Consider the following 27,471-nt stretch of genomic DNA (forward strand, 5'->3'; position numbering starts at 1 on the left):
AAAGCATGATAATGAAACACTTTTCCTTCTGAGTTGTTTCTGTTATTTTGAACTAGAAGTAAATTTACGTCTTTTTTCAACACAATATCAGTGTTTTCTTGTTGTTAACTGTTTTTTTTAATCAAAATTCAGCCGATGAATTTATGTCATAAACCAAAAGTATCCATTCCACTTTCATTCAAAAGTCAAAAAATTGTGATAAACTTTTCAAAATTTAATTCGTATATCTAGGCAATCAAAAAATTAAAAAGACGGAATGTAATAAGTTTTTGGAAAGGCAATTTCGACGTTGAATTAGAAAGTATATCTTGCCATATACATAACAATCAAAAGTTGGTCCTGATTGCGACGATTAGTAAAATTACTTTCATTAGCACAATCTTAGCTTTATTACATCATATTGATGTTCCGAGTTTCAACTCGTTATCTGTAATAATAACTTACATCGAACCATACAGAGTTGTTCCTACAACTTTGTGCCAAACTTAAGGCGACTATAATAGACATTGTGGTGATTATTTGCATAAAAAGCCCTAGTCAAAAATCAGCTGTTTTGGTTCCAGAAGTGTTTTTGTTAAGAAAAAAAACTAATGTTAACTCATTGATATCAAAGTCTTGGATATGAAATTAATTTTTATTAAAGATAATGCAAAAAATATAATAAAGGTTCAAAATGACGACCCCGCAACCTGGTTACATTTTTTTTTCTTTGAATCATTAAATCGCGCTCCCGTTACAAGATGTGCGAATCTTCCTGTATGACAAGATAGGGTGCCATCACTCTTTCCAACAGTTCCTCTTGGGTGGTTGCAAGAATTTCAGTTTCATACAACAATGACTTATTAGAACCCTAGAGGAATATGATAATCTTGTATTAGGAGTCAAAACAGTGTATATTTTGTTTGTTTTTATTTATTCACTTTAATTGAATATCGAAGTCTTGTGAACAAAAATTGCTCTGAAGGCAAAACGGCCTATTTTTGACTAGGCGTTTCTTTGCAAAAATTGTTCAATGCAATGTCCCCTATAATCTTCCTAATGTTAGCGTAACCCTTTTGGAACACCCTATATATGTACAGTCGATTTGAGTTATCCGCTACTATGTACGCATATTTGGGAATTCTGTAAGATTTTCTTCGAGCTATTGTTACTATATCATGATAAAATTGAAGGTTACTGTTGTAGTAGATATACGTATTTCCAACTCCATGAGTTAAGTTATTTGGTAGTTAGTTAAGTATTTTTCAGGAAGGAGAAGTTACATTAAATAAACAAATATATATTTTTAAATATTTTATTTGAAAGTCAAGTACCCTTACATAATGACTTAGACATTAAATCACAAGTAATGAGAATTAAAAACTATTTTTACATTGCATCATTCCGTATCTGCCTACAATAGGTAGTGTAATATTTAAGGACTCTAAAGAAAAGGACACAAATTATTCACAATAAATCATCAAATCTTCGACAAAGATTCATTTCTGCTTTAAAACTTCCTTAACCCTTGCTGTGACCTTTTTTCGATCGTAATCACCCCTGACATAGGCCAGTAAGGTGGCCTGATTCCGAACGAGAGCATTAATGTCGTTTTTGGACCCTCGTAATGTTCCTTTATTGTCCTTAACGAATTTTTCGACCATTTCGAAAGTGGTAGAAACGAGATCAGTGAGATCTGAGGCGGGAACTTTTTTCGCAGGTCTTCCGCGTTTTTTTGCGGCGCAATTTGAGATCGGCTTCATGGCTTTGATGGAGGGTGCTCGTTTTTGCTTCTTTTCGACCTGTAAAATGAAAAATATTTTAGTTAACTTTCCTAGGAACTTACGGCAACATTGCTTCATCCCACTTTTTTTATACGGAAAAGTTATAGTTAAGTTAAAATACTGCTAGCGATTTGAGTATGAGCTACCATAGTGTTGTGGATTTTCTTCCTTTTGTAATTGTCACGATTAATGTATGCCATATGAATGGGAAAGAGAAAATGTCGTCTAATACATGTGACTATCTAAAAGTCACTATATAATTCGAATTTATAATTGTTAATAATTAAATATTGTGCAGTAAAACATTTTACCGCACTTTTGCTACAGATTTGATTTCATAAATGGTTACATAACTTTCATTTCACATCTCAGTCAACCATTAGTATAAAAACACAAAAGAAACTCATGTATGACAATCGTTATAAAAATATATTTTTCTGTGACTGTCAGGACATTTTATTATTATTGATTCAAATATGATGTAGAAAGCGTCTAGATTTGCATACACTATAATATGAGCAACAGCTGTAGCAAAATCTGAAGTTTTAATCGGTTAATTCCTTTAAGTCTGTACAAATTGTTATGGCCTTAGAAAAAATATCGTAAACATCTAGCACAAAATGACCAATTTTCACACATATGGCTAACTGTATTGTCCCGTAGCTCGTGTGTAAACGTTATATTATTTGAGTAGGATTTAGCATCTTACTAGTTACACAAAACTAAGCATTTTCTAACTAGTTATATAAATAGCTATTACTGCACTTTAATATTTAATTGCTCGTATGTTGTTTGTGATAAAATTATTGTGCCCAAAACGTGTGGAAGTGTCTTTAACGCATACGATAGCTGTGGCCAACGTCGTGCGGTAATATATCCTTTTTTGCACTTGTTTCATAAATAATAATAAAATAAAATTTAGATGTCCTTACCAGCATATTGGGTAACTCAGCAGTAATGTCCTTCAAGGGCTTGACTTTCTTGCCATTTGTATTGCACGGTCTTTTGCTCTTGCTGCTTCCAACTTCTAAGGATTTCACCAAAAGCTTTGCGCTCTTGCCCTTCACCGAACTGGCCCGATCCAACTTATCCAAGAGAGCAAAATCCTCTTCCATTAAGTGATCTTTTTTTAAAAGGTCTTGTTTTAAAGATGATTTTCTTGGAGGATTTCGGCGAACTGGTGGTGCAGCATTCTTACATTCCTTGGACTGTTTGACATTTTTTTTCTCCTTGACGGAAGCTATTTCATCCTTTTTCTGAGGAATATTGATATCTTTCTGCACCTGGGGCGCTTGTTCATTAAAAGTCGAGTTATTGATATCAACCAACATCGGCTGCACGTTGGGTTCAGGGACGTTGCAGAGATTTGTACTTCTTGATTGGGCCTTGTTAGCGGGATCAAATAGTGCAGTTAATAAAACTGGAAAACTTCTGCAGAAATATTCAGTCATTACAGGGGTAGATAAAGTATTCATTGACGGATCAGCGTTAACTCCCCAATTTGCGCCTGTATTTACTTTCGTGTGGAGAGAACTCTGACTGCTGTTGCACAGGTCCAAGGTCTGCTTCTTGACCGCGTTGAGGGGACTATTAAGATTGGCGGACATGCTTGAATAATTGCGGTATTTTCCGTGAAAATCTGGAAGAAAAATAAACTCTAGCAATTAATTATATAATATAATACTTAATTCATAATGCAAGATCAAAATTTGGGGCAAATCGGAGTAGCTAAACACGGGGGTATTCATTGAAGCGATTAACAAAGCTGTTTTTAATGAGAACTTTCTTGCATACAGGGTGGTCTACGACTATTTATGATGATTATAAGGTTCATTTCCAATATAGAAAAGTCATAAAACTAATAGTCTGATTTTCAATTTCGAAAATTACAATACATACTTTTGGTTTACAGATAATTTATTAATTGCCAAAAATTTAACGAAATACAGCATTAGATGAAAAGGTTGTAACTTTTTTCAAATTTAAAATATTTTGTTAGTATTTAATAGGTGAATTCTAGATTATTACATTATAATTAGTATACAATTGCTAATATATTTCGAATATAATTGGCTTTAAAATATGTAAAAAGATAAATATACAGACAAACCTTGTTTTAAGACTAGACAAAATGGTTGAAACTTTTTTAATTAATAAATTACAAGCACTAACATTAAACAAATTTTTATTTTCATTAATATTTACTATAGTACCCCTATGTCCGGATCACATCGCGACATTGCTTTGGCATAAGCTAAATAAATTTTTCATTTATTGTTCGATCTATGTCGGCCTACCCATCCTCTAATTTATCAAAAAGTTCTTGTTGGTTTTTCAATTAGGTTTTATCTTACTTTCCTATCCAGTATGTCCCATCAGTTCTCGATGGGAAAAGAGATCCGGACTCTGCGACTGCCACTTCAAAACATCAATTTTTTCTTCAAATAAATATTTTTGTATTAATTTTGACGTATGTTTTGTACATATCAAACGCAAATGACATAAATGTAATCTAACTTAGTGATATCCATCAGATAAAACGGTCTAAAATATTCTCATTCATTTTGAATATATAATGGATTTCGTCAAGAAATTTAATTAAGAGCGTGACTGCCGTATTAATTTTTCTCTGAATTTGATGGGTTGTGAATACAGTTGATATTTTATATGACCTCAAGTGCAAAAAATTGGAGATGTGAGGTCTCGGCTTGGGGGGCAGAAGTAAACGAGGAAGTTCAGTAAACTCTCGCAAATGTTCTATGATTAGGAATTTCTTGTTCTACAAATCAAGGTTGATACGACGTAACTGCTTCAAGCGCATTAGTATTATTAAAACTATACATAAAAACCATGTCCGCATATTCTTCGTTAGTAAACATTATTGTTATAGAAACACGTTTTCTTTACCACTATTACTATTATAATGCGACCAATTAGATATAATGCACGGTGACACGACTTTTTTTCACTAGACATGCAACAATATGAAAAATCGAGAAAAATTTGATATTTGAATATATCTGCTAAAAATCGGATGACAAATGTAACTTTTTTTTATTGGAAATAAACTATATAATCATCCCTCGAAATATTTTCCCACCACATAGAACATCCTGTATTTTATTGTAGATGTTTATTCCTTGTTCCATTTTGAATCAGTAATGTGTTCAACTTTTTTTCATGAAACAATAGTATTTTGCAAAAAAAAAAATTAAAACACCGATAGTTAATAACGATGGTTCGACCCATGCTCAATAACGCACAATTTCCAATATACAGAGTTTTTCCTAAATGTTACACAAAAATTTAAGGGACTATTTTCTGAGTAAATTTGAATTTTTTTTATTCTTTAACGATTTTAGGAAAAACGCTTCGTTCTCAAGACACAAGGTGATATATATTTTTCATGAAAATTATTAAAAGCTGCAATAATTGTTTAAAACGACTGCCGCCAGCTTCTAATCTTCTCCTCATTAACTGTCGAACCCTTTCAAAGATACCAGGACTGCGTTTTATTAAATTGCACCCATAAATTATATGATTTTTCAAATCTTTCAGATTTCCCATTGGATTAAAATAAATTAATGATTTTAAATAACCCCATAGGAAATAGTCCAAACGATTCAAATGCGGGGATCTAGCTGGCCATAAGTGAGGTCCACCATGACCAATCCAGCGATTTCCGTATGTTTCCATTAAAACTTCTCGAGCAATCCTACTAAAATACGTTGGTGCTTCATTATGCATAAATCACATTGTATTTCTGGTTGCCAATAGTCCATTTTCAAGAAATTCAGAAAGCGATTGTTGCAAAAGTTCCGATAAGCTACGCTTGTAAGCCTTTCTGATAGAAATATTGATGTAATTAGTCAATCACCCACAATTCCAACTCAAAAATTTAAAGAAAATTGATGTTGAAAAGTTACTTCCAGTACTTCCTATGGGTTTTCTTCGGCACATGATGATTGTTATGGAAATTTCTTATTGCATTTCTCGAGAAATTTACTTCATCGGTAAAAAAAATCAACGACGGTAGTTGCCGAATTTGTACTAATGTGTGGAAAACCATTGACAAAATGCAATTCTCAAGGGAAAATCTGTTGGGAAAAAAGTCTCAACATGTTGTATGAGATATGGAAACAATAAATTTTCCCTCAAAAGATTCCAGTTTACTAATGTTGTTTTCAAGATTCACACTTTGTTGCTACGCTTATTTTAACCATTATAATAAAAAAGAAAATATTTAGCCCATAAACATTTGTGGCCTTGTATCTAGAGAACAAATCATTTTTTTTTCTAAAATCGACAAAAGATAAAAAAATCTTAAAATTACTCAGAGAATAGCCCCTTAAATTTTTGCCTAACATTTAGGAAACACCCTGTTTGGACTGGCAAATTCCATCTAATCGAGCGTTGTTTTATGAAAACCCATTTTTCTTCAAAAAAAACGACCAATTCTAAAGAATTGAAATAAGGGGATCTTTTTTACTTAAAAATATTTGCAATTTAGTCATTTGATTTCAAAAATTAAGAAATGTTACAAACGAAAAGGGACAATATTTACGTAGCAGAGTCCTTGTATGTGTCACATCTTACTAAAATCTAAAATTATTAACACAAAAAGAGTTTTCATATTAAAAAATATTTTGCGACTTTAACGCAAACCAATTTGGAAAAAAGTACCTTCAAAGTTCCCTATTTAAGCCCCTTTAAGAAACAATATTTGGGACATGTTTATAAGAACATTTTTTATTATTTTAATCAATAGAATTTCTTCCCAAAATATTTTAGCGTTATTTCCGGACACCCCGTATATGTAATTAAAGTCTTGTCGAAAGCGACTTTATTAACCACTAACTTTTTGCCTGGCACTTATCACAGGGATAGTAGTATGTATGTAAGGTAATTAATTTAGATTCTATACAGGACGCACCAAGTACCATCAGGCATTAATGCTATCTATAAAATGGTAACGCATGCGCAATAAATTAATTAGGATTACAGAAAAAATAACAAATAAAAAGATATATGATGAATTGTTAGTTAACACCATGTGAGCGTCTATTGATTAGATCCAATAACAAAATATGGTTTCTTACCGTCGAAATTTCCGTTTCCAGCTGGGACTAGGTTGGATGGTTTCTCACCTTTCTGTGTTTGAACGTGTTTTACTAAACAAGATTGTTTATGTAGTTAAAATGGCGTAATTTAAACAAACACTGTAACGAAACTAACACAAGTTAAGCGAAAAATTCACAAATTCACAAAAATTCAAAACACCGGAAAAATTGTGAAGAAAGGTAAACGTTCCTCAAAGGTGGTTCTACCTAAACTGAAGAAAGTCAACTGCAACCGAAATGTAAATTTTAGTTTAGCCAAAACTTCCAGAAAAGGACCAATTATACAAAGTGGTCCTAAATATTTTGTCATACTTAATAGTAGTACTGGGTCAATTCGTTCCGATTATAAAACCAACCGAAGAATGCGGAATTAGCAGATCAGGTGATCTATTTACTCTGCAAACTTACAGGCCAACACCTCCAGGTATAAGCCTGCAAGGACCAATAAAAGGGCTGGTATTTTGAAGGTGTTTGCTAAAAATCTATTTTAAAAATGATACTAAGAAAGTAGCAATAAAAATGGATAACTGGAAAGTACGGAAAATATTTGACGGTTGATTTCTGAAAATAAGAATATGAAGATGAAGGTTTCGGCATCAGCAATTTGAGAACAAACATTCGGAAGGTGAAATGAAATGCTATAAATGCTCTAAGTTTGTCAAGAAATTGTTCCTCTTTAGGTCTGGCCCTCTTGGTTACACACAAGAAAGATGATTGATATAGAGCTTTTTTTCCTAAAAAAAGATGCAGCTTACTCTTCTATTATGAAAATTTATTTGATGAATATTTAACTGTAAGCTATCAATTTAAAAATTCTGTCCAATACACTCTTTTTCTACACTTATAAGACGATTTGTCAAATTATAGAAAACTTATAACACTCATTCATCAATGCCATTAGTCCGGAAAATTTCCAAATTTGTTTATAAAAAATCTATTTTCTTTTTTTGTTGCTGTTTGGTACTTGAAAATTTTTTTACTGGCTTTTGCATATGTTTTACAATATGCCGATGTTTCTAATGGTTTCAGCTGCATATTTCTACCCAGTGACGCAATTATTCTCCCGAAGTTTTCCCAAATTTTTGATATTTTTTAATGATAAACAACGTGCTCTTTGGTAATTTGAGCTTCATGTAGACGCGTCCCTAACTGAAATCACAATATTTCGATATTCTTAATAACCAATCAGTGGCGCACGAAGCTTCCACAAATTTTCGTAAATACAATCGAGCTCTATGTAGATATTTATTATTCCCTTCTCAGCACACCTCCAAATTTGTGACAGCAATGCTCCCAAATTAGGATTCATTTATGAGGTATCAATATCGTTGATATTCAGAGACCTACTATGAACGTCCCCGAACTATTCAATTCCTTTTAATGCGCCCTTTTTGTCATATAAAATTAATACTAAAAAGTGTGGTATTTTTTGGTATCTCAGATTATAATTAAAGTTAAAGCAAAAATCGCCCACCCTCGTCTGGTCTTGAACCACTGGCCATTAGTTTTCCAGGCTATTTTAATTATATCAGATATTTTTTCTCCGCCTTTGGCAATCAGATAAATAATAAATAAGTAAATTTCCACATTCCACCAGGCAATTAAAGACGACCTAATAAGGAGTCGGCCTACGCGCTTCGCAGATTTATTTTGCCTAATCGACTGCAGAAGTATCAAAATTGCAAATAAGCCCAATTTTTAATCCTTGTTTACACCTTGAGACCAATATTTTTACCAGACATTGTGCCAACATAGAATGCAAAATCGCGCTAGAAAATGCAGAATTTTATGTGACAAATGAGATACGTGAAATCAATCGGGTCCTGTAATATCACTCTAGTTATACAAAATAGCATTTCATAACGTTCAATCAATTCATTAAATGTCCATTCCTCCATCAACCGACCGTTACCTTTTTATTGCCCTGCTTCTAGGTTGGTTACCATAATTCGGAGGAAGAAGCGTCCAGGGGTGTCCAAGCAGAGATGCGGATAAGTACTTGACTCGTTATTTTGCAACTGAATTTCTAAGAAAACGATACGCTCCGTTACTGCGGACAGGTCCAGAACAGGTACAAGAAAGAATAATAGCTAATCCTTTTCTATCCAGTTATGGGCAAATCTACCTGCAAAGTGTTGGCCATCAGTCTATTTAGTAATATAATTTGTGCACGGATTTTTCTACTTCCAATAAAGTCACTTTTAAGATTTTGTATCTGTGCGAGAGCATGCGATTACTCGACATTAGATTATTTCACAAATCTTAAAATATCCAAAATATTGGTCCAATGTTCTCCTGGCTGGACTTGAAATATGTTTCTTTATTTTCTTTGATTTCTTTGACGAACTAGTTCTTGCTTCTTTGAAAGTTTTAATTTGTGGCTTGAGCATGTTTGAGATAGTAGGCGTAACATAAATAAAGAAACCGTAAACGTGCAATAAAAACAGGTGTGAAGAAATCGATAAGGTTTCATAATAAAGAACTATGCGAGTAGGAAGTATTAATATTCATAAATAAATATTGGAACGCAGTTCTTGCGTGATTTTAAAAATGTATATTTTATACAGTTTTCATGTTACCGTATAGCTCTAGGTTGTCCTCCGATGTAAACTTTTTAACAAATTATAATTAAAAAAAAAATCGAAAGCAACATTAAATAGGAAAAAAACTATATTTTTTCATTTTTTTTAATGTTGCTTACGTTAACAGTAGCACAAAATGGCCGATTTATTGTGACATAACTCAAGTAACACCTCAAATTAAAAATCTTTCAAAATTATACTGAATGGTATGTATTGTGATTCAAAATCTATCGAAAAGGCAATACAAACTAAGATGAACGTGTGGTACGTAAAGAATGAAAAACTTGTTTGTTGATTGGTAATTGTTTTTTTTTCGATTTTGTGGTCACAAAGAGTTTTTGACCATTTCTATTTATCTTTTTTTTTACCAAAGACTGCTTATGAGCACAAAATAAAAAACAAATCAATTTCCTATCAACAAAAAAATTTTTCATTGTTTACATACTATACATTTAACTAAGTTCGTACTGATTTTTTACCAAATTATGCCATTATACCTGTTTTTCTTAAAATTAATGGAGAAATTTTGAATTACAATACACAATGAAACGTAATTTTTAAAGACTTCGTTTGAGATGTCACTTGATCCATGTTAAATTTTTTTTAATCGGTCATTTTATGCCATTGAGGACTTAAGGAACATTTAAAAAAATAAACAAACGACAAAAATAGTGCCTTTTGTTCTATTTAATGCTACTTTTGAGTAAAAAAAAACATTTTGTTAAAAAGTTAACCAAGGGAAGGCAACTTAGAACCATAAGGTACAGTAAAGTTTCCTTTACATGAAAAAAATTCTACAAATGAGCCTTCTCCAAAACAAATTTGGTGCCACTGTGTGGCGCATTCAATTGACTCGGGTTGCAGTTGTATGAGGCTGTTGTAGCCTCCAGAATTATGAGCTGTTTGTTACCAAAACCAATCGATTTTACCGAGGGCCTTCACAAAACTAACTTGAAGGTAAAGGTGGTTCGCCACGTGTCTTTACCTGATTCACCCTAGAATTGTATGGATTTGAAGTGAATCAGAGATTATGAACGGTTTCTTATAGAAATCGAGCGTGTTTGTTCTGATTCGTCACTGAACTAACCAAAATTAACCTTAGCTCTATGTGTCTAAAGTTTATCAAAGATTATGGGCTCTTTTACATTAAAATCGGGTGGGGTCCTCTCTTCTCATCAATATACAGTCCGTCAAAATGAAACTCGTACACGTGAATTATTTTCATTAATTTTTCTTTATGTTAAAGAATTAAAACAAAATAATTGGCTTTAATCTTCATTTTTGATGGATCTGGTAGATAAACAAGAATTTCAAAAATGTTGCACTTTTTGTTAAATATTTTGAAAAAATCAATACTTAACATCAATATGAAACTCGTACATCCGAAATATTTAGTAATAAATGCATATTTATAAGAGTCTCGTTCTAAATTTTTGTATTTTCTATATACTATTATTTTCGTTTATCTACATTTAATTGTTATTTGCAATGGGTTGACAAAGTGGCCAAAACCATCGTCACCGAAAGAAACCTCATCATCCACCATTATTAAAGCAGAAAAATTTACCGTGAAATAGGTAAAATGGTGAATAGGAGTCATTTAACCGTACAGAGTATTGTAGATCGTTATGTTAATGAAAAAAGGGTAAAAAACAAAGTGTGAGAAGGTCTAGAAAAATTCTTAACTATGATGATAAAAGGTGGATTTTAAGAAATGTTACGGAAACACTAAAATTTTCTGCTTTTAAATTGACAAAAATTCTAGAAACATATCTAAATAAGGTCGTCAGTCCCCAAATCATTCGAAACTTATTACATAAGCATAACCTAACAGTAGAATGGCTCGAAAGAAACCATGGGTCAGTAAGACTAATAAAGTCAAATGCTTAAAATTTGCGGAAGAATGCGACGAAAAGGATTTTAACTTCTGCAAAGACGTAATTTTTTCAAACGAGAGCAAATTCAATATTTTCGGCTCAGATGAGCAATAACTAGTTTGGAAAAAAACCCAGTGAAGCATTAAAAGAAACAAAATTTACGGTGAAGCGTGGAGGAGATCCCGTTATGGTGTGGGGGTGCATGTCGGCAAAAGGTACTGGGAATCTTCATTTCATTGAAAGTACCATGACTAAAATATATATTTGGATATTTTAAACCTGAATTTAAAGCAAAGTGGCCAAAAATTGGGAATTGAAAGATCATTTAAATATTACCAGGACAATGTTTCAAAGCACAAGACATTAAAAGTTAGACAATGACTACTGTATAATTATTCTAAAGTAATAGAAACACGTCTCTGAAGTCCAGGACTAACCGTAATTGAAAATTTATAGAGCCAGTTAAAAATTGCAATACGAAAACATCAATTTTGTAATAGAAAACTAAAACCTGCTTTAAGGAAAAAATGGGCAAAGTTACCAATAGAATATTGCGAGAAATTAGTAAAATCTATACCCGACCGTCTAAAAGACGTAATTAAAAATAAAGAACTTTCAACTAAGTATTAAATTAAATTATTCAAATATGGTTTAGAGTTACAATTTAAATTGTGTACGAATTTCATTGGTAGAAAATTGATTTTCATTTTGTATCAAGCGTGTGTGTGGAACTTTTGAATTATTTTTTAATTTTTTATTGTATTCAATGTACAACATCATGTTGACTATATGTTCGTTATCAGTTTCTGTTTACTTTATTACTTATACCAAACAAACTTAGTGTACGAGTTTCGCTTTGACTGACTGTATGTACTTTATACGATGAGTATATGCTCACACATGGCGATGATTTTTGTCAGTACTATATTAAATGCAGTTAAGAGTTGTTTTGCAATATAAACATATCCTCTTGCAATTGCCCCCCATTTTGATATTAAATAATGCTCGGGAACATATTTAAAAATCTGTTGATTAGTCACCCCCTAAATTCTAAATCCTTAAAAATAATTAAAATCTCTATTTTGGTCAATAATATTGCGGTTTTCACTTAAAAAAAGCACTTTTCGGACGCTTCCTAATAAAATTTGTAACATATATATACAGTGGATCACAAAAATATTCGGACACCTACTAGAATTCGTTTATTATAGGATTTAATAGACTGTGTACTGAACGGGGAAGAAAAATTTAATTGCCAATAAATAGATTCAATCTTACATGCTAATATTTAATAAATTCATAAGCAAAAAAACATACAACTGGAGAAATAATAACAAATCTGTTTAAATAACATTTTTATCAAATCACAAAAATATTCGGACGCCAGTTTAAACGTGACAAAAAACGGTAATTGTTGCAATTATTCTAAAAATTAATATTTCGTATGAGCTCCTTTTTGGTTCCGAACCCTTTGCAATCGGCGTGACATGGAAGAAATTAATTTTTCTATAAATTGTGTATCAATTTTAAGCCATTCTTCAGTTAATACTCTTTTTAATGTTTCTTTATTTGTAATCTGATGTTGTCGAATTTGAACGTTTAATTGATGCCACACATTCTCAATAGGGTTGAGATCCGGGGATTGCGGTGGTGTTTTCATCACATTTGGACAATTATACAACAACCATTCTTTCACTATTCGAGCACTGTGCTTAGGATCATTATCTTGATAAAATTTAAACCGATCCAGTAATCCCATTTTTTTAGCACTTTTTTAAAGATTTTGCTTTAATAAGTTAAGGTAACATATCTTATCTATTATTCCCTCAATAAAAACTAATTCGCCCATACCTTGCGATGATATACACCCCCAAACCATTACAGAACATCCTCCGTGTTTAATCGTGGGACATAAATTGTTGTTATTTAGCTCAGTATTTGCTTTTCTCCAGACCATTTGCCTACCATCCGATCCAAAAATATTAAATTTAGATTCATCGCAAAAAATAACGTTATTCCAGAAGTCCTCATTCTTAAAAATGTGTTCAGTGGCAAATTCAAATCGAACTTTTTGATTTTTCTTACTTAATCAGGGCTTTTTCCTGGCTACACGACCATGAAAACCATGATCACGAATACATCTTCGAATGGTCTCCGCTGATACTTCTTTTTCATGAAATTTTTCCATTTCCATTTGCAACTTAGGGGCACTCATTTTAGGATTTTCTCTCACTTCGCGCATAATAAGTCGGTAATCTTGTTCGTTAAGAATTCGTGGACGGCCTGATTGCTTCAATGGCATAATTCGATCTTCATTTTTATACTTCGATATTATGTCTCCTACCGAGCTTTTATTTAGATTTACCATAGCACCCATTTTTTGGTATGAATAACCTTTTTCATAATTGAAAATCACTAACTGTCTAATTTCGAAACTAATGTTCTTCTTATTTGCGATACGAACCATTTTTCAGGTGATAATAAATTGCACTTCGATAGCATACTATATGGATGTGTACGAAAGTGATTCATGATATAAAAATGTGTTAGACACTAGTAAAAAAAACCGTTGCCTTGCAAGCAGGTAAACAGCGTCCGAATGTTTTTAAGAGATTAAAAATATGCGATAATTTTCTAATTTCATAATTTTCTTTCGATTTCGATGGCTTTATTTGAAAATTAAGGTCATTTTGTGGTAGGAAAAATATCTTAGAAATTCATTATTGAATATTTTTTGTCTAATTCTCTCAAATAACCATTTAAAACGGTAAGTATAATCAATTAGATTTGCTGTCCGAATATTTTTGTGATCCACTGTATTGTTTTTCCTTTTATAATCATGCAGAAAATAAAAAACCTGATTCTCGAACACATAGGAAGTAGTCACTTATTTTGTAAAGCTGCATACGAAAATCACATAAAGAATGCGACTTTCGAACATGGTACTGTGATTCTTACCACTGAAATTTCACCATAAAAAATTTTCACTATTGAAAATTACCATTAATCAATTTATTGTCTCCGAAAGAAAATAATTAATATTTTATGATTTTTTAATAGTTGCTTCGCATTTTTGCCCTACAATTTTAACACTATGAAAAATGCGTTCACGCCATGACAAGTTCCCTTTCTTTACAAATCTATATTGGATGTTGTTTTTTAAGGTATTTTTTGTTCTGTTTTTGGCTCATCTTTAAAAAGCAAGGTAAATCAGTAAATTAATATTTACATTATTTTACTTAAAATCGATTGAGAATATAGGCCACACTAACGCTTGGAACTAATCCCTTTTATATCCGATCCACATATGCACCTATATATTATATTATACGGCTTTGAAAAGGATGTAGAAACATCTGTCCTTTGGACTCGTGTTGAACACGCTTCAAATACCTTTTATTTTCGAATAAAATATTCTCCAATTATTAAACAGTGAAGCATTCCAAATTAGGTTTCAAATAAGTAATATAAAGCAGATTAATAGTAATTGTGACTATCAAATAAATGTCGAAAAATTCATCTGGGAGTGCAGTACCACAAACTAACTCAGTAAAAACATTATTTTAGGAGAAGGTCAAAGAGGCCCATTATTAATACCGTTTCTACAGACAAGGCTGACCTTGACAAATCTGGTGCCCTAAACGAAACTTTTAATCACCGCCCCGCTTCCCTCAAGAAAAACTGGTGACGAGGAGAGTTCGCTACCCTAGGCCGTATAGCTTATGAATGGAAATTAAATCGGGCAGAAAGGACATCTCTAAACTGCAGAATATATGTTCTGTAGGTATTTGAAACGGTATTTTCAAATACTTACTACAGATCTTTCACTTCAGCCGACATGTGGTCTTTAGTGCTGCTTTATAGAAATTATTGCAGGCAAGTACATATCATAATATTATGTGATTGTGACCACAAATGCCTACTTAATTTTTGTAATTAGTTAAGTTTCTTTTGTTCGCATGTGCCATTCGAAATGTATTTCGTTCAATAACCTTAAGGCACGTGGCCAACTCCACGCACGAAATGCACGAAACTAATTTCCTATACGTGTTCCACATGGCCAATTGCAAAAATACAAACTTATTTTCTTTTGATTAGTTTTTGTCGGAAGTCGCAAGGAATGAACAAAACGTGATATCTATTTCCAGATATCAGATAAAATCCGTGAAACATCTCTCTATGATATGTTTGATAACACCGCAAAATATCAAAGAAGTGCTAGTAGGTCCATGGTCAAAGTCACACTATTTTCTATATACAAGGTGGCAAAATTTCACGTTTGCACTCATATTTGCTTCACATATTCATTTAAATTAAATTTTGGAAAATTTTCTAGAATAAAATGTCGAAACTGTCAGTAGCCATATATTGGGTGTTATTTTTTCGGGTCATATATTCTCTTATGCTTTGTATCTTTTTTTTAAACAACTTGAATGGTTTTTTTATATCAAATTAAAATCTCTTCTTTAATTATTTCGTTTTATGGTTTCTTGCAGAATTTTTGTATTTTTCACCATTTTCTTACATTTTACAGAGAATGTCCAGTCTACATTTTCCGATCTTTAATCTGGGTTGTTATAACTTACTTTCAGCCATTCTAATAATTCCGTGTTGATTTTATAAAGTAAAAAACAAACAATTGAACTCAATGCATTCTTGAGAAATACGCAATATACTGTGACAAAAAAATGTGAAACTCTGCCATCCTGCATAATTAGAATTGTGTATTTTTGATAATGGATCTCTTATACACTGTATAACTTATACTTTGTGTATATCGGCATTTATTTGGGTTTTTAATAGAATAATTTTAAGGGGAACTTTTCTCATTTCTTTTTCTTTGTTACACAACCGAAAATAAAGGGGCATATCGAGACACGGATAAATTGTTATAAAAAAAGAGCTATAGGGGCCTCTATAGACGAACACATAATAAGCAAAATGAAGGCGGCTCCTCATCAGAAAATGCAGCTGGCAGAAAGGAATTCAAAATGCACATGTCGAAGCAGCTGTTAAACGGACATATACTTCAGTAGATGCCTCCTACCCTATTTTGACCATCCGGCCAGAATGCGCCTTGGGTAGTTTGTAAGGGTTCGTCAAGATTGTCGGATTTTACATGAAATTCGACGATGATTTTATAAGTTTTGTGTATTCGGCCATTAACCCCGCGTTTGCAGATATTCGTAGACGTTTTCGAACAATCAACATGCTCACCAAAATTTTCACCGCCATGTATTTTTTCGACTGAGTCAGTTATATATAAGAAGATGATAACAATAATTAAGCTTGTGGCGGAGATTGCAGAAATGTTGATGAATAAAACATTACAGGATTTCGACACCACTTATGCTTCATATTGTTAATTTACCTTCATATACAGTGTTACAGATAGTGAACACATGAATTTTAATCAGAAAAATTCTTCAGTTCGTTGATCGCACCTGTGCTATACCGGGTTTAAAAGGAACTACGCATCAGCAAAATTGCACTCTATGATCATTCGGCTTCCTTAACGAATATCACATATGTCGCTAGTTGCCGTTACTGCTAAGTTTACTAACATTATCGGGAAAACCGAGAAATTCTTCAGAATGAAAATATGCTTATCGTATATATTGCCAGTTACAACAAAATCCTACAATATTTGCATTAAAACTACAAAATTCATTGCGGTAAAAATACATTTTAAAAGGTAGTCGCTTTACATTATAGTTCTACACATACAAATGTGCGTGAGACGTATGCAAAATATGGGAAAAAATGTGAAAGTTGGTCACCCTGTATATCGAAAATGATAACATTTGGATCGTGGGTCTATTAGCGTTTTTTCATTACTTTGTAGAGTACTATCGCCCTCTGAAATACCTTTATAGTAATATGTTACACCCTGCATATATTTTTTTGTAATAATTTAAAATTTTAGCCATTATTAAGGGTAAATGAGGAATTTGCTAGATCAGCAACTAAATACAATGTAAATTCAATTATATCAAAAGCAGTCAACGCAGCTTTCTTTTTTATTATTCTTTGGCAAACTATCTTAGATGGCGCCTCAGTCATCAAAGACGCATGAAAGTGTGAAAAGAAAATTAAGTAGAAACCTGTAGTATGAATCCAGATTTCTTTTTTAAAGTTTCCTGTTCTTTGATCGTACACTTTTAGATGGGTCAAAATCGCCACACTTCCAAAAAATTATTAGCTCTACTAAATTTAACCGTTGAATATAAAAGATGTTTATTTTTTATGTTTCATAGTATAAGATTTTAACAGAGACATAAACCTCTTAATCGCTAATGTTAAGAAAATGTCAGTGACAGTCATACTTGACAGTGACGGTTGACATCATTCACTTTTGAGTTTAGTTTGTGAGTTTTGTAAGGTTAAATTTAAAAATTGTATAAATTATTGAATACCGATTTTGTTTGAATTCAATATCTGTTAATCTAATATTTATTAATTAAGTCGACAAACGTAGAATTGACTTTTCATCAGTTACAGCGATAAGACGAAGACATTTAAGGTAGGAACATCCTGGAAACAAATATTCATGGTTTACTCATTTTCCCTACACTTTCTACTACTATGGTGAAACTTATATTAAACTTATATGAAGTTCCTCCATTGCGGTAGTTCCTTCAATAAGACAGCCGTATTATGCTCTAAAATACTGAATTCAAACACAGGTTAATTAATGACGTAGCTTTATTACTTCATTTGCTACTTGAAGCAAACAGGGCGTGATTCACATCTCACCTATTATTTTACATTTCTTGAATATTAACCGGTTGCCGATCTTTATAGAAAAGAGACTCCTATTTTCTCTTTTTCCCACTTTATCCTTAAGTTCAAGTCTAAATATACCAAGTTTAATTTAGTATGTTTTTCTATATTTGTCATCTTCTTTTCAGTAATAATCATGGCCAAGCATCATCCTGATCTTATTTTCTGCAGAAAACAACCAGGAGTAGCCATAGGAAGGCTATGTGAAAAATGTGACGGCAAGTGTGTTATTTGTGATTCTTATGTACGTCCATGTACTCTAGTAAGGATATGTGATGAATGCAATTATGGCTCATATCAGGGAAGATGCGTAATTTGTGGAGGTCCTGGTGTGTCTGATGCTTATTATTGTAAAGAGTGCACAGTGCAGGAGAAAGACAGGGATGGCTGTCCAAAGATTGTGAATCTTGGTAGTTCCAAGACTGACTTGTTCTATGAACGGAAGAAGTATGGGTTTAAAAGACGTTAGAGTGGTGGATGTAATTTTGTTTAAACAGATCAGATCGTAAATAATTTTTTTAAAGTAAAATTCTCTAATTTTTATAGGTATAAAAGGATGTTCAAATGTATTTTTTTTACCAAACATTTTACAACCATAATAGCTTGGACCACACTTTCTTGTTTAGATACAGAGTGTGTGTGTGTTGTCTTATATCATGACATAGAAGCAGTGAATTGCTCCTTAAGAAACAATTACCACACATATATAGAAAAGGAACAAAAAGTTCCTATTAGTTGCTGCAGTGAAAAGGAGGCTTTATGTTATAGTAAAAACATAGCTAGTTCTTTGTAAAAATGAAATCTATTCAGTAAAACAAAATCGCAAAAATTAAATAACCAATACGTACAAAAATATCTATGAGTCTTAACATTAACGTAATAAACAAAATATTTAAACATCTCCGCGCACAGCAATTTGTGATTAAGTAGTTTTGCATCTAATCTAGGTTAAACCATTGGTTAACAATTAACAAATAAATGCATAACTGAACAATGAACATTAACAAGAGGAAAAATCAAGCAAACATAATTTTTCTTTTTCTCAAAAAAATTCCAAGCTTGAACTAAAAATGTCAAGCAGATGTTAAGCCATAATATTATATAAAAACGAGGGCAGGTGTATGCATATAAAAAAACTAAAGGCATCTAAACATATGAATAAAATTTCCTTTCAAACAATTACATGGCAAACTGATTAAGGAGTCTTAAAAATACTTCAAATCTCGAATTATTATATTTCTAGTAGAATTTACCATTAGAAATACCTGTCGTATAAGAAAAAGGGAATATTTTCCTTCAGCAATAAATCTCCCAGATATCACAAATAATACTTTTTCATGGGATATTTTGGTGTAAATCCAAGATTTAAAATGCTTTTTATTACATTTATAGTGATGTAAATTGGTGATGTAGGCGTTTATTTCATACAATATTATCTGTCTAAGTATCTTCCTAGTTGTTTATAAAATTCTCAAGGCAAGATATATATATGTACTACATAGCTTAGGGGCTCTTCTCTACTGAAGAAGAGGGATTTATTGTTGAGTTCTTCGAGCATTTCAAAATAAATTAAATTTCTTCTTTTTCCCTTTCTCGGGAGAAGAAGCTTCACTTTCATCGACGTCCTTATCCACATCCACTTTGCGATCTTTCTCCTTCTTATGCCTGAGATTGTGCATAATTTTATTCAGTGTTTTGTGCTTTTTCTTTTTATTCTTCTTCTCTTCCTCTCGTTGAGAATCTCCTCGCTTTGCATTGTAAAGGTTGAGCTGACTACTGATGCTATTGTCCTCTTCAACTTTTCTTTTTCGGTCATTTTCGAGACAATCGACTATTTCATTTTTTCGTTCCACAATTTCCACCAACCTAAAATTAATTCATTGATTAATTTTGAACAAATTGGTGACATTAATATGAATTTAAAAAAATTCCGAGTCGTTAAGAAGAAACCATATTCGACCATGGCTTAGATGCCCTTCATACGTTTCCCATTAACTCAACACTAATGAGAAGTAGGTTACGATCTTAAAAGAAAAATTATTGTAGTGAAGAGTCGATTCTTACCTACTTATAAGGATGTCCTCTTTTAATTTATCCGAATCACTTTTATTGACATCTGACTGCATTATTAAACACCTAACTTGATATTCTACATCTGCGTATTCTTCTTCCAATCTTTGCTGTCGGCGCCTGGAAAATATCATTGTCTTTGTTATTCATTGAAACGCAAAAATTAAGAATTACTTACAGATACATCAGTTCTGTCTGTCTCCTAAACAGCTCATTTTTCTCGTTAACTAGCTCAAACAACTGCAATATTAAGTCTTCTACTTCGATTGGTACCTGGTCACCCTTTTCTGAAACAAAGAAAAATACCTATATTCAGTACATCATTCGCGTAGTCGGCGTAAAAAATTACCTCCATCGGGTCCTTCACACTTTTCCCTGATCATCTGTTCCAATTTCACTCCCTGTTTCTCTAAACCTTGTTGCTGAATTTCGATCGTATCTAGTTCCCTTTTGATTTCAGATATAGGAAGACTTTTAACGATTCGCCGTTGAGGCACTGGCACAGAAGGTGCTTGTCCTTTTCGACGTTTCCATCTTCCTGCTGTGCTTTTGTTGACCAGATTAGAGTCTTGTGTCTCATCTCCAAGGTTAAAGTCATCATCTAGAATAACAGTATACACAGGATGTCCATTTCTGGGAATCAACTTGCGAGACTTCGGTCACCATAAAAGAGACGAGGTTAAATTGGGGTAAATTTGGGAAATTTAGAGTTGAAGAATATTAAAATATTTGGAAAAACGTTTTGATTTTATCCTTTTTGACCATCAGTCTTTCAGACTCTCTTCATGTTTACTCCTTATATGTATTCACTTACTTAGTTGATATTGCCTACTCCTATTTTCTTCATCTTTAACATCTTTTTCGTGCTGGATATCATCGGATGACCCCTCAAGGTGAACTGTACTTATAGGAGACATAGTATCAAGTACAGCTGGATTCTCGAGGCCAAGAGAGTTTGTGCGATTGGTGGAAGGAGTTGAGGCAGATGGTGGAAGAGGGGCACGTTTACTTTTTCGGCTACGGATAGTGCCCGAAAGGTGTGGAGAATGACCCTAAAGGATAATTTAACGTCAAGAAAATAAGCGATATGAGGGTCTGGTGATTCATTAATATTGATCCAGCTAACAAAAATCATGAAGGTCCCTTTACAAGTTCTAAAGCAATACGGGTGCGGGATAATATTGAAAATTGCCCGTGGGTCTTTTACACGACTTATGACTTTTTGATGAGTTTTGGAGGCCCAATTTGATACTTTGTATCAACAAGCAAATTTATCAAACATATCACTAAATTTAGTTTGAGGAGAGTGAGTACTTAAAGTGGCCATTTGATAGATTAGAGGGACATAAGTGCCTTTATTTAGATATAGGGATGGCTTAATACATCCTAAAGCAAACTTACCAAGTTCAGGCTTGAATCTGACAGTAAACTCTCTGCCTGGTCGGACCTGGGAAACGGTACCGGAGGACGAGGAGCGGGTTTCTTTTTCCTGGCACTACCGAAGATACTTCCGCTTGATATGGACGAAGTGCTTCCTCCATGGCTTCCACGACTGGCAACTGACAGATTGTCTCTGGGTTTTGGTTCTGGACGTGTCGCTCTAAAACAAAGATGCTGCAACTAAATATCCAAACTCCGAAAAAGGAAAATATAACTTTTTAAAAGATGTTATGGTTAAAAGTCAATGGGGAGCTCAATTGAGTTTTGTAAAAGTGGTGGAAAATTTTAGAAATTTTATGTATTTGGGAAATCTTTCCGCAACAGCCCTGATTTTCGTGTAAGGAATAGTCAGATTACAGGGGCAGTATTTAGTGTTCGAAATTTATAAACGTCAGTGTCGTAGCGCGTCTCAAAAAATGTTTAAAGAAAAAGAGATATAGCAGTTTTTCAAACATGCTTTATTTCGGTTTTTTCAAAAATCCTCATGGCTAAATATCAATTGCAAAAAAATTTAATTGGCCGGTAGCCGACGATTTTTAACAATATTGAAAACTTGCTATTTAGGTAGCCGTATATCTACCCAGGTGCCCCCTATGCATACGTAAAATGCTCACTATCAGACGAAGGGGATATTTATTTTCATTTCCTTTTTACATGGTGCCATGAAGGTGAAAATACATACATGTCTGAGCAATACGCAGAATCCTTACTACTTCCCACCGAAACGTTGTCATTAATCTCCTCTCTAAATAAATTCACCGGAGCAGATGATCTTGTTACGCGATATTTGAGCATTTTCGACACATCCTCTCCGTCCAGACAGGGGTACACGAAATTTGTCGGGCTCTAGATACTTAGTATTCAACACGCACTTCCATCTTCTACACACGCAGGTGACGACTTACGCACTTTTTCCTACAACGCACGTACTTAGGACACAAACAACAATAGGATGTGAATGGTCAATGGTACCGCTGAAGCATAAAAATGAGTTCAGTGACATGGACAATTAAAATAATAAACGGCACTAAAGTGCCCTAATGCGCGAGTACAATGTTTCAGGTAGTACTGTTTTATGCATGGGCAATAAGTTCGGTTGGTAATGTAATGTATATTCCTGCTTCACTGGCAAACGACTAATAGGCGACATATAGGTACCGTTTTTAATTTCGCTCGCCGTGTAATTAGTGCGGCGGCACAGTTACTAATTATAAATTTGCACTCGATCAATTTTTCCGCAAATTATTGAAGTAAATAAATTTGTTTTCACATTGATCATTTTTTGGCTGTTTTTAAATCGGCAAAGGTTCGTGGTTTGCGACGACTAATTCACGCAAAGGGTTCCTGCACGGGCACTTGCAATTAGGTCGGCGGATCGCGTAACATGCGGCAACAAACATGGGATTCGAGATTCATTTGATCTGGTAGTTTGAGCTTCACGCGACCATATGACCGCAGACTATACTATTATTTCAATGTGGGCATCTTTTTTGCTCTGGTAATAGAGGCGACAGTGTCGCCAATTAATTAGTGTTCTGCAAGATTGCAGCCGGTGTGGGAAAAGTGCATGAGTCACAAGTATGTAGAAAGCTATGAATATTCACCTAAATCTGAATTACCAGATTTGTAGTTTAAGGATCTAAAAATGTACTGTTATGTATAAATGGTACACCAACTTGACATAATATGACCAAACATGATTATCACTTTTTAAAGCGAACAAGGAATCCATATTTTTACAATATGTAAAACTAGTCGTGTCGTGCTGTAAGATAAAAATCATAAAAAAATCTTTTAGGGATGTTAGCATGTTAGTCCGTATGAATTGGTCACGCCACCGAACAGCGCCACTTAGTCGCTGCAAGAACTAACAGGCCCGGACGAACCCCTAGTGGCGACCACTAGAAGCGTGCGCCCAATCACACAAGTGACTCTTGTGAACTCTGCACAAATAAGAGCATAGAACTTTATTAGAGTTCTTATTCAGACTATTCATCAAATTTAACCGAGCCACGTATAATCACTAACATCAAAGAGTACGCACTTAGGTTTCATGTAATTAATCAGAATACTGCCAAACATAAAACTGCTTACTTTGACAATACGGGAGTGGGCGCAGGTTTCACGAGTGATTCATCATCTTCATCTTCATCAGACGGATTGAGGCCCTTCAGTTGTGAGGTGAAGACTGGAACGATCTTCTTCCTAGGATTAATAACTATATCTTCCATTTTGTCATCTTCTTCGAACGGATTGTACATAACATCTTCTTCACTATCATCGCTATCGAAGGGATTTATGCTAATTTTTTGAACGTAGATGCGCGATCTTGGAGTATCAATTAATTTATTATCCGGCAGTGGAATAACCTTCTTCTTGGTACGCGTCTCTGGTATTGGTGGGGTGGAAATTGCCGCGTTGGTGACCTCATGTGATTTTGCAGGAGAGGAGGTACAGTCGCCTTTACCGTCGCTCGTGATACTGAAAATAAATGTCCAACGTCAAGGAAGGAACAAATCAATTTTTGAGAAACTCGATGATATAAGTTTCTGTCTGAGATATCTCTTCAGGGCGTTTCTGATCTTTGAGTAGAAAATGGGCATTCGACAAAACTAGTCTCGAGGCCAGACAAATCTTAGATCTCTAAAAGTCTGATAACAGTTAGGGATGTACTTGCCCCTACTTATCAATTCTGGAAAAATATAACGTTAAAGCCTATGGTTTTCCCGTTTTTTCAGTTAAATAAATCTCTTCGGTATGACTTTGATTTTTGAATAATGAACGAACTTATGCCACAAGGCAAATCTTCAGATCTTAGCGCTTTGTATAAGTCAGTGGTTTAGAGCAACCTTAAAGCGCTCAATCAATTTTTGCAACATGTAATGGAAAATGTTTAAAATTTTCTTGCAATTCCTTTAATTTGAGAGCGCTCAGTCAACCTTTAGAAATATCAGTAGCGGGTGGCTCTAAACGAATTTTGAAAATATTCTGCACTATGAGAAGATCTGAGGAGACTCCTGAGGACGTAAAAAATACTTACTTAAGATTAGGAACTATTCGCTCCTTATCGTCACCCATTTTGGACGCATTGTAATTCGTATCTTCTTCACTGTCGTCGCTCTCAAACGGATTTGTGCTGATTTTTTGTACATAGATGCGTGATTTTGGAGTGTCAATTAACTTTTCATTCGGTAATGGAATTAACTTCTTCTTGGTACGCGCCCCTGGAACGGGTCGGGCGGAAACTGGCATAGCGGTGACTCCAACTGGTTTCTCGGGAGAAGCAGGACTAGATTCTTCTTTGTCCCCACTCGCAAAACTAAAAAATAAATATCCAACGATGAGGACGAAAAAAATTTATTCTTGAAAAATGTCATACTCTAAGTTTGTGTAATTATATAGTATAAGGTTTTTTTATGTTTTTGAGGAATCGCCTCAGTGCGTCCTTGATCTTTCGGTAGTAAATAAGAATTTCATGAGACTCTTCGGCTAGATTATACTACCCTCAAAACATTCAAATATAACTGGTGTGATACTTTTATGAACGGATCAATAATGAAATAATTGAAACTTCCCTCAGCGCACCTAATCTGATTTTGTAACAATAAATGGCCTAAAAGTCTCATCATAGTCAGTGGCGTATGTCCCTATAATACTTGAAAAATACTTACCTAAGATTAGCAACTCTTTGTTCTTTTTCGTCCTCCACTTTGAACGGATTGGTGTCTTCTTCACTATCCTCACTTTCGAACGGATTCGTGCTGATTTTTTGTACATGGACGTGCGATTTTGGAGCGTCAATTAATTTTACATCCGGCGATGTATTTAACTTCTTCTTTGTACGCTCTCCTGGAACAGGTGGGGTGGAAATTGTGGACGTTTTGGTATCGGCAACTCCAGCTAACTGTTCGGGAGAAACAGAACAAGAAACTCCTTCGTTGTCGCAACCAAACGGATTGAGATTATCTGAATATTCCTGCGGCTTTGTTTTAGATGGACTGTTTTTTTCTGGAATCAGCTCATCTGAATCAGAAATATTCTGTCGACTTGACTGAACTGAGTCTTGCTGCGTGTCTTCTAAGTATGAATCTGGAAGATTCGGTTCTGTTGATTCGTCAGAGTTTTGATGCGATTCTTTCGAGTACAAATATGATGCATTCTCTTCGGGCGACTGCACTGAACTTCGATGCGAATTTTCTAGTTCGTCATCCCAACTTGGCGAATATTCATGTGACGCCTCGCTTTCCGCGATATTACCCGTTGATGTTTGCGGTGAGATGTTATTATCTTCGTTATCTTGAGGAGATATCGCTGCTCTTCCGTGATATCTTTCGGGAATTTTCGCTTCCTCTGAAGTTGCTATGGTGTTGGATAGATCACTTTCGGCAGAAAAAAAACTCCTATCTAACTCAGTTGTGGCCGTGGTGTCCTTCAGAACTTCCTCTGGTTCAGTGGAGTCTGATATTACAACGTAACTTGGCTCTGTAGTTTCGCTTTCTTTTGTGTCGTTCAATTCGGTAATATTGACGCTACTGTCTGAGATGGTTATAATACTGAAATCTGTGTTTGCACCTCGATCTTCTGTGGGATTTGGAACTTTACTCTCACAGATGATGACAGAATCGTCACTTTCAACTGCTGTTTCCTCAGTTATTGCAAGATCTACATTCTTTTGAATATTGCTGTGCGCTCTAAGACTATTACTACTATCCGATGTATTCGAGTCTTCAATATCAACATTCTTTTTGCTAATATTGTCAAAATCTTCTAAGTCATCTATTGCTACTACGGTTGCCTTCTTATTAACTACATTTAAAGGCACGTCGCTAGTCCTATGGGGAGAAGTATTTACATCAGACTTTTCTTCAAGATTCTCGAATAACTGCAATCTAGCCCTAACGCTGACTCGACTAGGGCTAGATGTATTATCTTTGGTAACAAAACTATCGTTCGTCTGTTCACTAACACTAATAACTCCGTTGTCTTTCTTATCACTAATATTAAGAGGAAAACTACCACTATCACTAAGTTTTGTTCTTAAAAATTCCGGCTTGGGAGACAAAGGAGGTTTGGGCCTGTTGGTGCGTTTGCTTGAGTGTGGGGGTTCACTTGCTGGTAAAGGGGGAGCTTCTGGTTCGCTGCTGTACTCCATTTGGCTTTGAAAGAAGGTGGATCTGGCGTTGGCGAATTCCGCGCTTTCCGCCCGCGTAAGCGTGGAGCTCCGTTGAAGATCTCTATCCAAAGTATACTCTAATGCTGTCTCGAAATGTGTGCTGTAAGCGTCGGGCATGTCTTTGAAACTTTGTAAATTTGCCGTTTTTTCCTCGTCGCTCAATGACCTGTTTAGTATACATTCTGGAGAGGTTTTCTTGGAAATCTCTCGCTCCTCGTCGGGGCATATTTCGCAACAGAATTCGCCATTCTCAGTTTCGTAGTAATTGGCCAATGTTAGCTGAGATTTGCACCGGGCACATCGGAAACAGGTTCGATGATACAGCAGTTTTCCTACATTGAGGCGTTCAGCTATGAATACAGGGAGGCCGCATTTTGAACACGGCTCTCTTCTAGATCTACCTATGGTTATTTGAACCTGAAATTCAAGGGAAAATCATCGTTAAAATTATGGAGAAATAGTTAACAGCGCGCATATTTAATGCCGACAACTGTTTGTTACCGATAACCAATTTTAGAGATGTTGTCAACTCTCGCATGGTACTGGGTGAGATATTTACACCAGTAGATATTTCCGTTGATGCAAATATTAAACTTTTGGTGGAATGTTGTATTAACAGGGCGCCACACCCTCCTCATTCAATCCAAATTGAATATTTTATAT

General features: G+C 34.2%; 3 protein-coding genes across 8 annotated transcripts in view; 1 reads left to right on the plus strand and 2 right to left on the minus strand.

Annotated features, from left to right (window-relative positions):
* Positions 1-1,335: 1,335 nt before the first annotated feature.
* Positions 1,336-7,206, minus strand: LOC136342850 (uncharacterized). Of its 3 annotated transcripts, XM_066289273.1 has the most exons (4): positions 6,863-7,206; positions 3,218-3,402; positions 2,696-3,148; positions 1,336-1,781 (listed from the first exon to the last, which is right to left on the minus strand). In XM_066289273.1, exons 2-4 carry the CDS (start codon positions 3,368-3,370, stop codon positions 1,479-1,481), a joined length of 909 nt encoding a protein of 302 aa, XP_066145370.1. In that variant the 5' UTR covers positions 3,371-3,402; positions 6,863-7,206; the 3' UTR covers positions 1,336-1,478. The 3 variants fall into 3 exon arrangements, with proteins under 3 accessions (XP_066145370.1, XP_066145209.1, XP_066145287.1); XM_066289112.1 differs by having other exon boundaries at positions 2,696-3,402; XM_066289190.1 differs by lacking the exon at positions 6,863-7,206 and adding an exon at positions 4,118-4,213 and having other exon boundaries at positions 2,696-3,402.
* A 7,723-nt stretch (positions 7,207-14,929) lies between these two features.
* Positions 14,930-18,679, plus strand: Phf5a (PHD finger protein 5a). 2 transcript variants are annotated; one of them, XM_066291544.1, is made up of 2 exons: positions 14,930-15,218; positions 18,254-18,679. In XM_066291544.1, the coding sequence occupies exon 2, from the start codon at positions 18,262-18,264 to the stop codon at positions 18,592-18,594; it is 333 nt and encodes a 110-aa protein (XP_066147641.1). In that variant the 5' UTR covers positions 14,930-15,218; positions 18,254-18,261; the 3' UTR covers positions 18,595-18,679. The 2 variants fall into 2 exon arrangements, with proteins under 2 accessions (XP_066147641.1, XP_066147562.1); XM_066291465.1 differs by lacking the exon at positions 14,930-15,218 and adding an exon at positions 17,686-17,865.
* Positions 18,680-18,908: 229 nt separating this feature from the next.
* Positions 18,909-27,471, minus strand: part of MICAL-like (protein) — a 72,874-nt gene continuing 64,311 nt past the window's right edge. For all 3 annotated transcript variants that reach the window (XM_066282424.1, XM_066282355.1, XM_066282505.1), the window contains 9 exons: positions 25,307-27,225; positions 24,676-24,954; positions 23,730-24,116; positions 21,597-21,795; positions 21,010-21,247; positions 20,545-20,796; positions 20,374-20,482; positions 20,190-20,315; positions 18,909-19,991 (listed from right to left, as the gene is read on the minus strand). In XM_066282424.1, the coding sequence (XP_066138521.1) occupies positions 19,685-19,991; positions 20,190-20,315; positions 20,374-20,482; positions 20,545-20,796; positions 21,010-21,247; positions 21,597-21,795; positions 23,730-24,116; positions 24,676-24,954; positions 25,307-27,225 (3,816 nt within the window). In that variant the 3' untranslated portion in view covers positions 18,909-19,684. The remainder of the gene's footprint in view (positions 19,992-20,189; positions 20,316-20,373; positions 20,483-20,544; positions 20,797-21,009; positions 21,248-21,596; positions 21,796-23,729; positions 24,117-24,675; positions 24,955-25,306; positions 27,226-27,471) is intronic.

This window comes from Euwallacea fornicatus, chromosome 1 (assembly GCF_040115645.1).
Source record: "Euwallacea fornicatus isolate EFF26 chromosome 1, ASM4011564v1, whole genome shotgun sequence".
Classification (NCBI taxonomy): domain Eukaryota; kingdom Metazoa; phylum Arthropoda; class Insecta; order Coleoptera; family Curculionidae; genus Euwallacea; species Euwallacea fornicatus.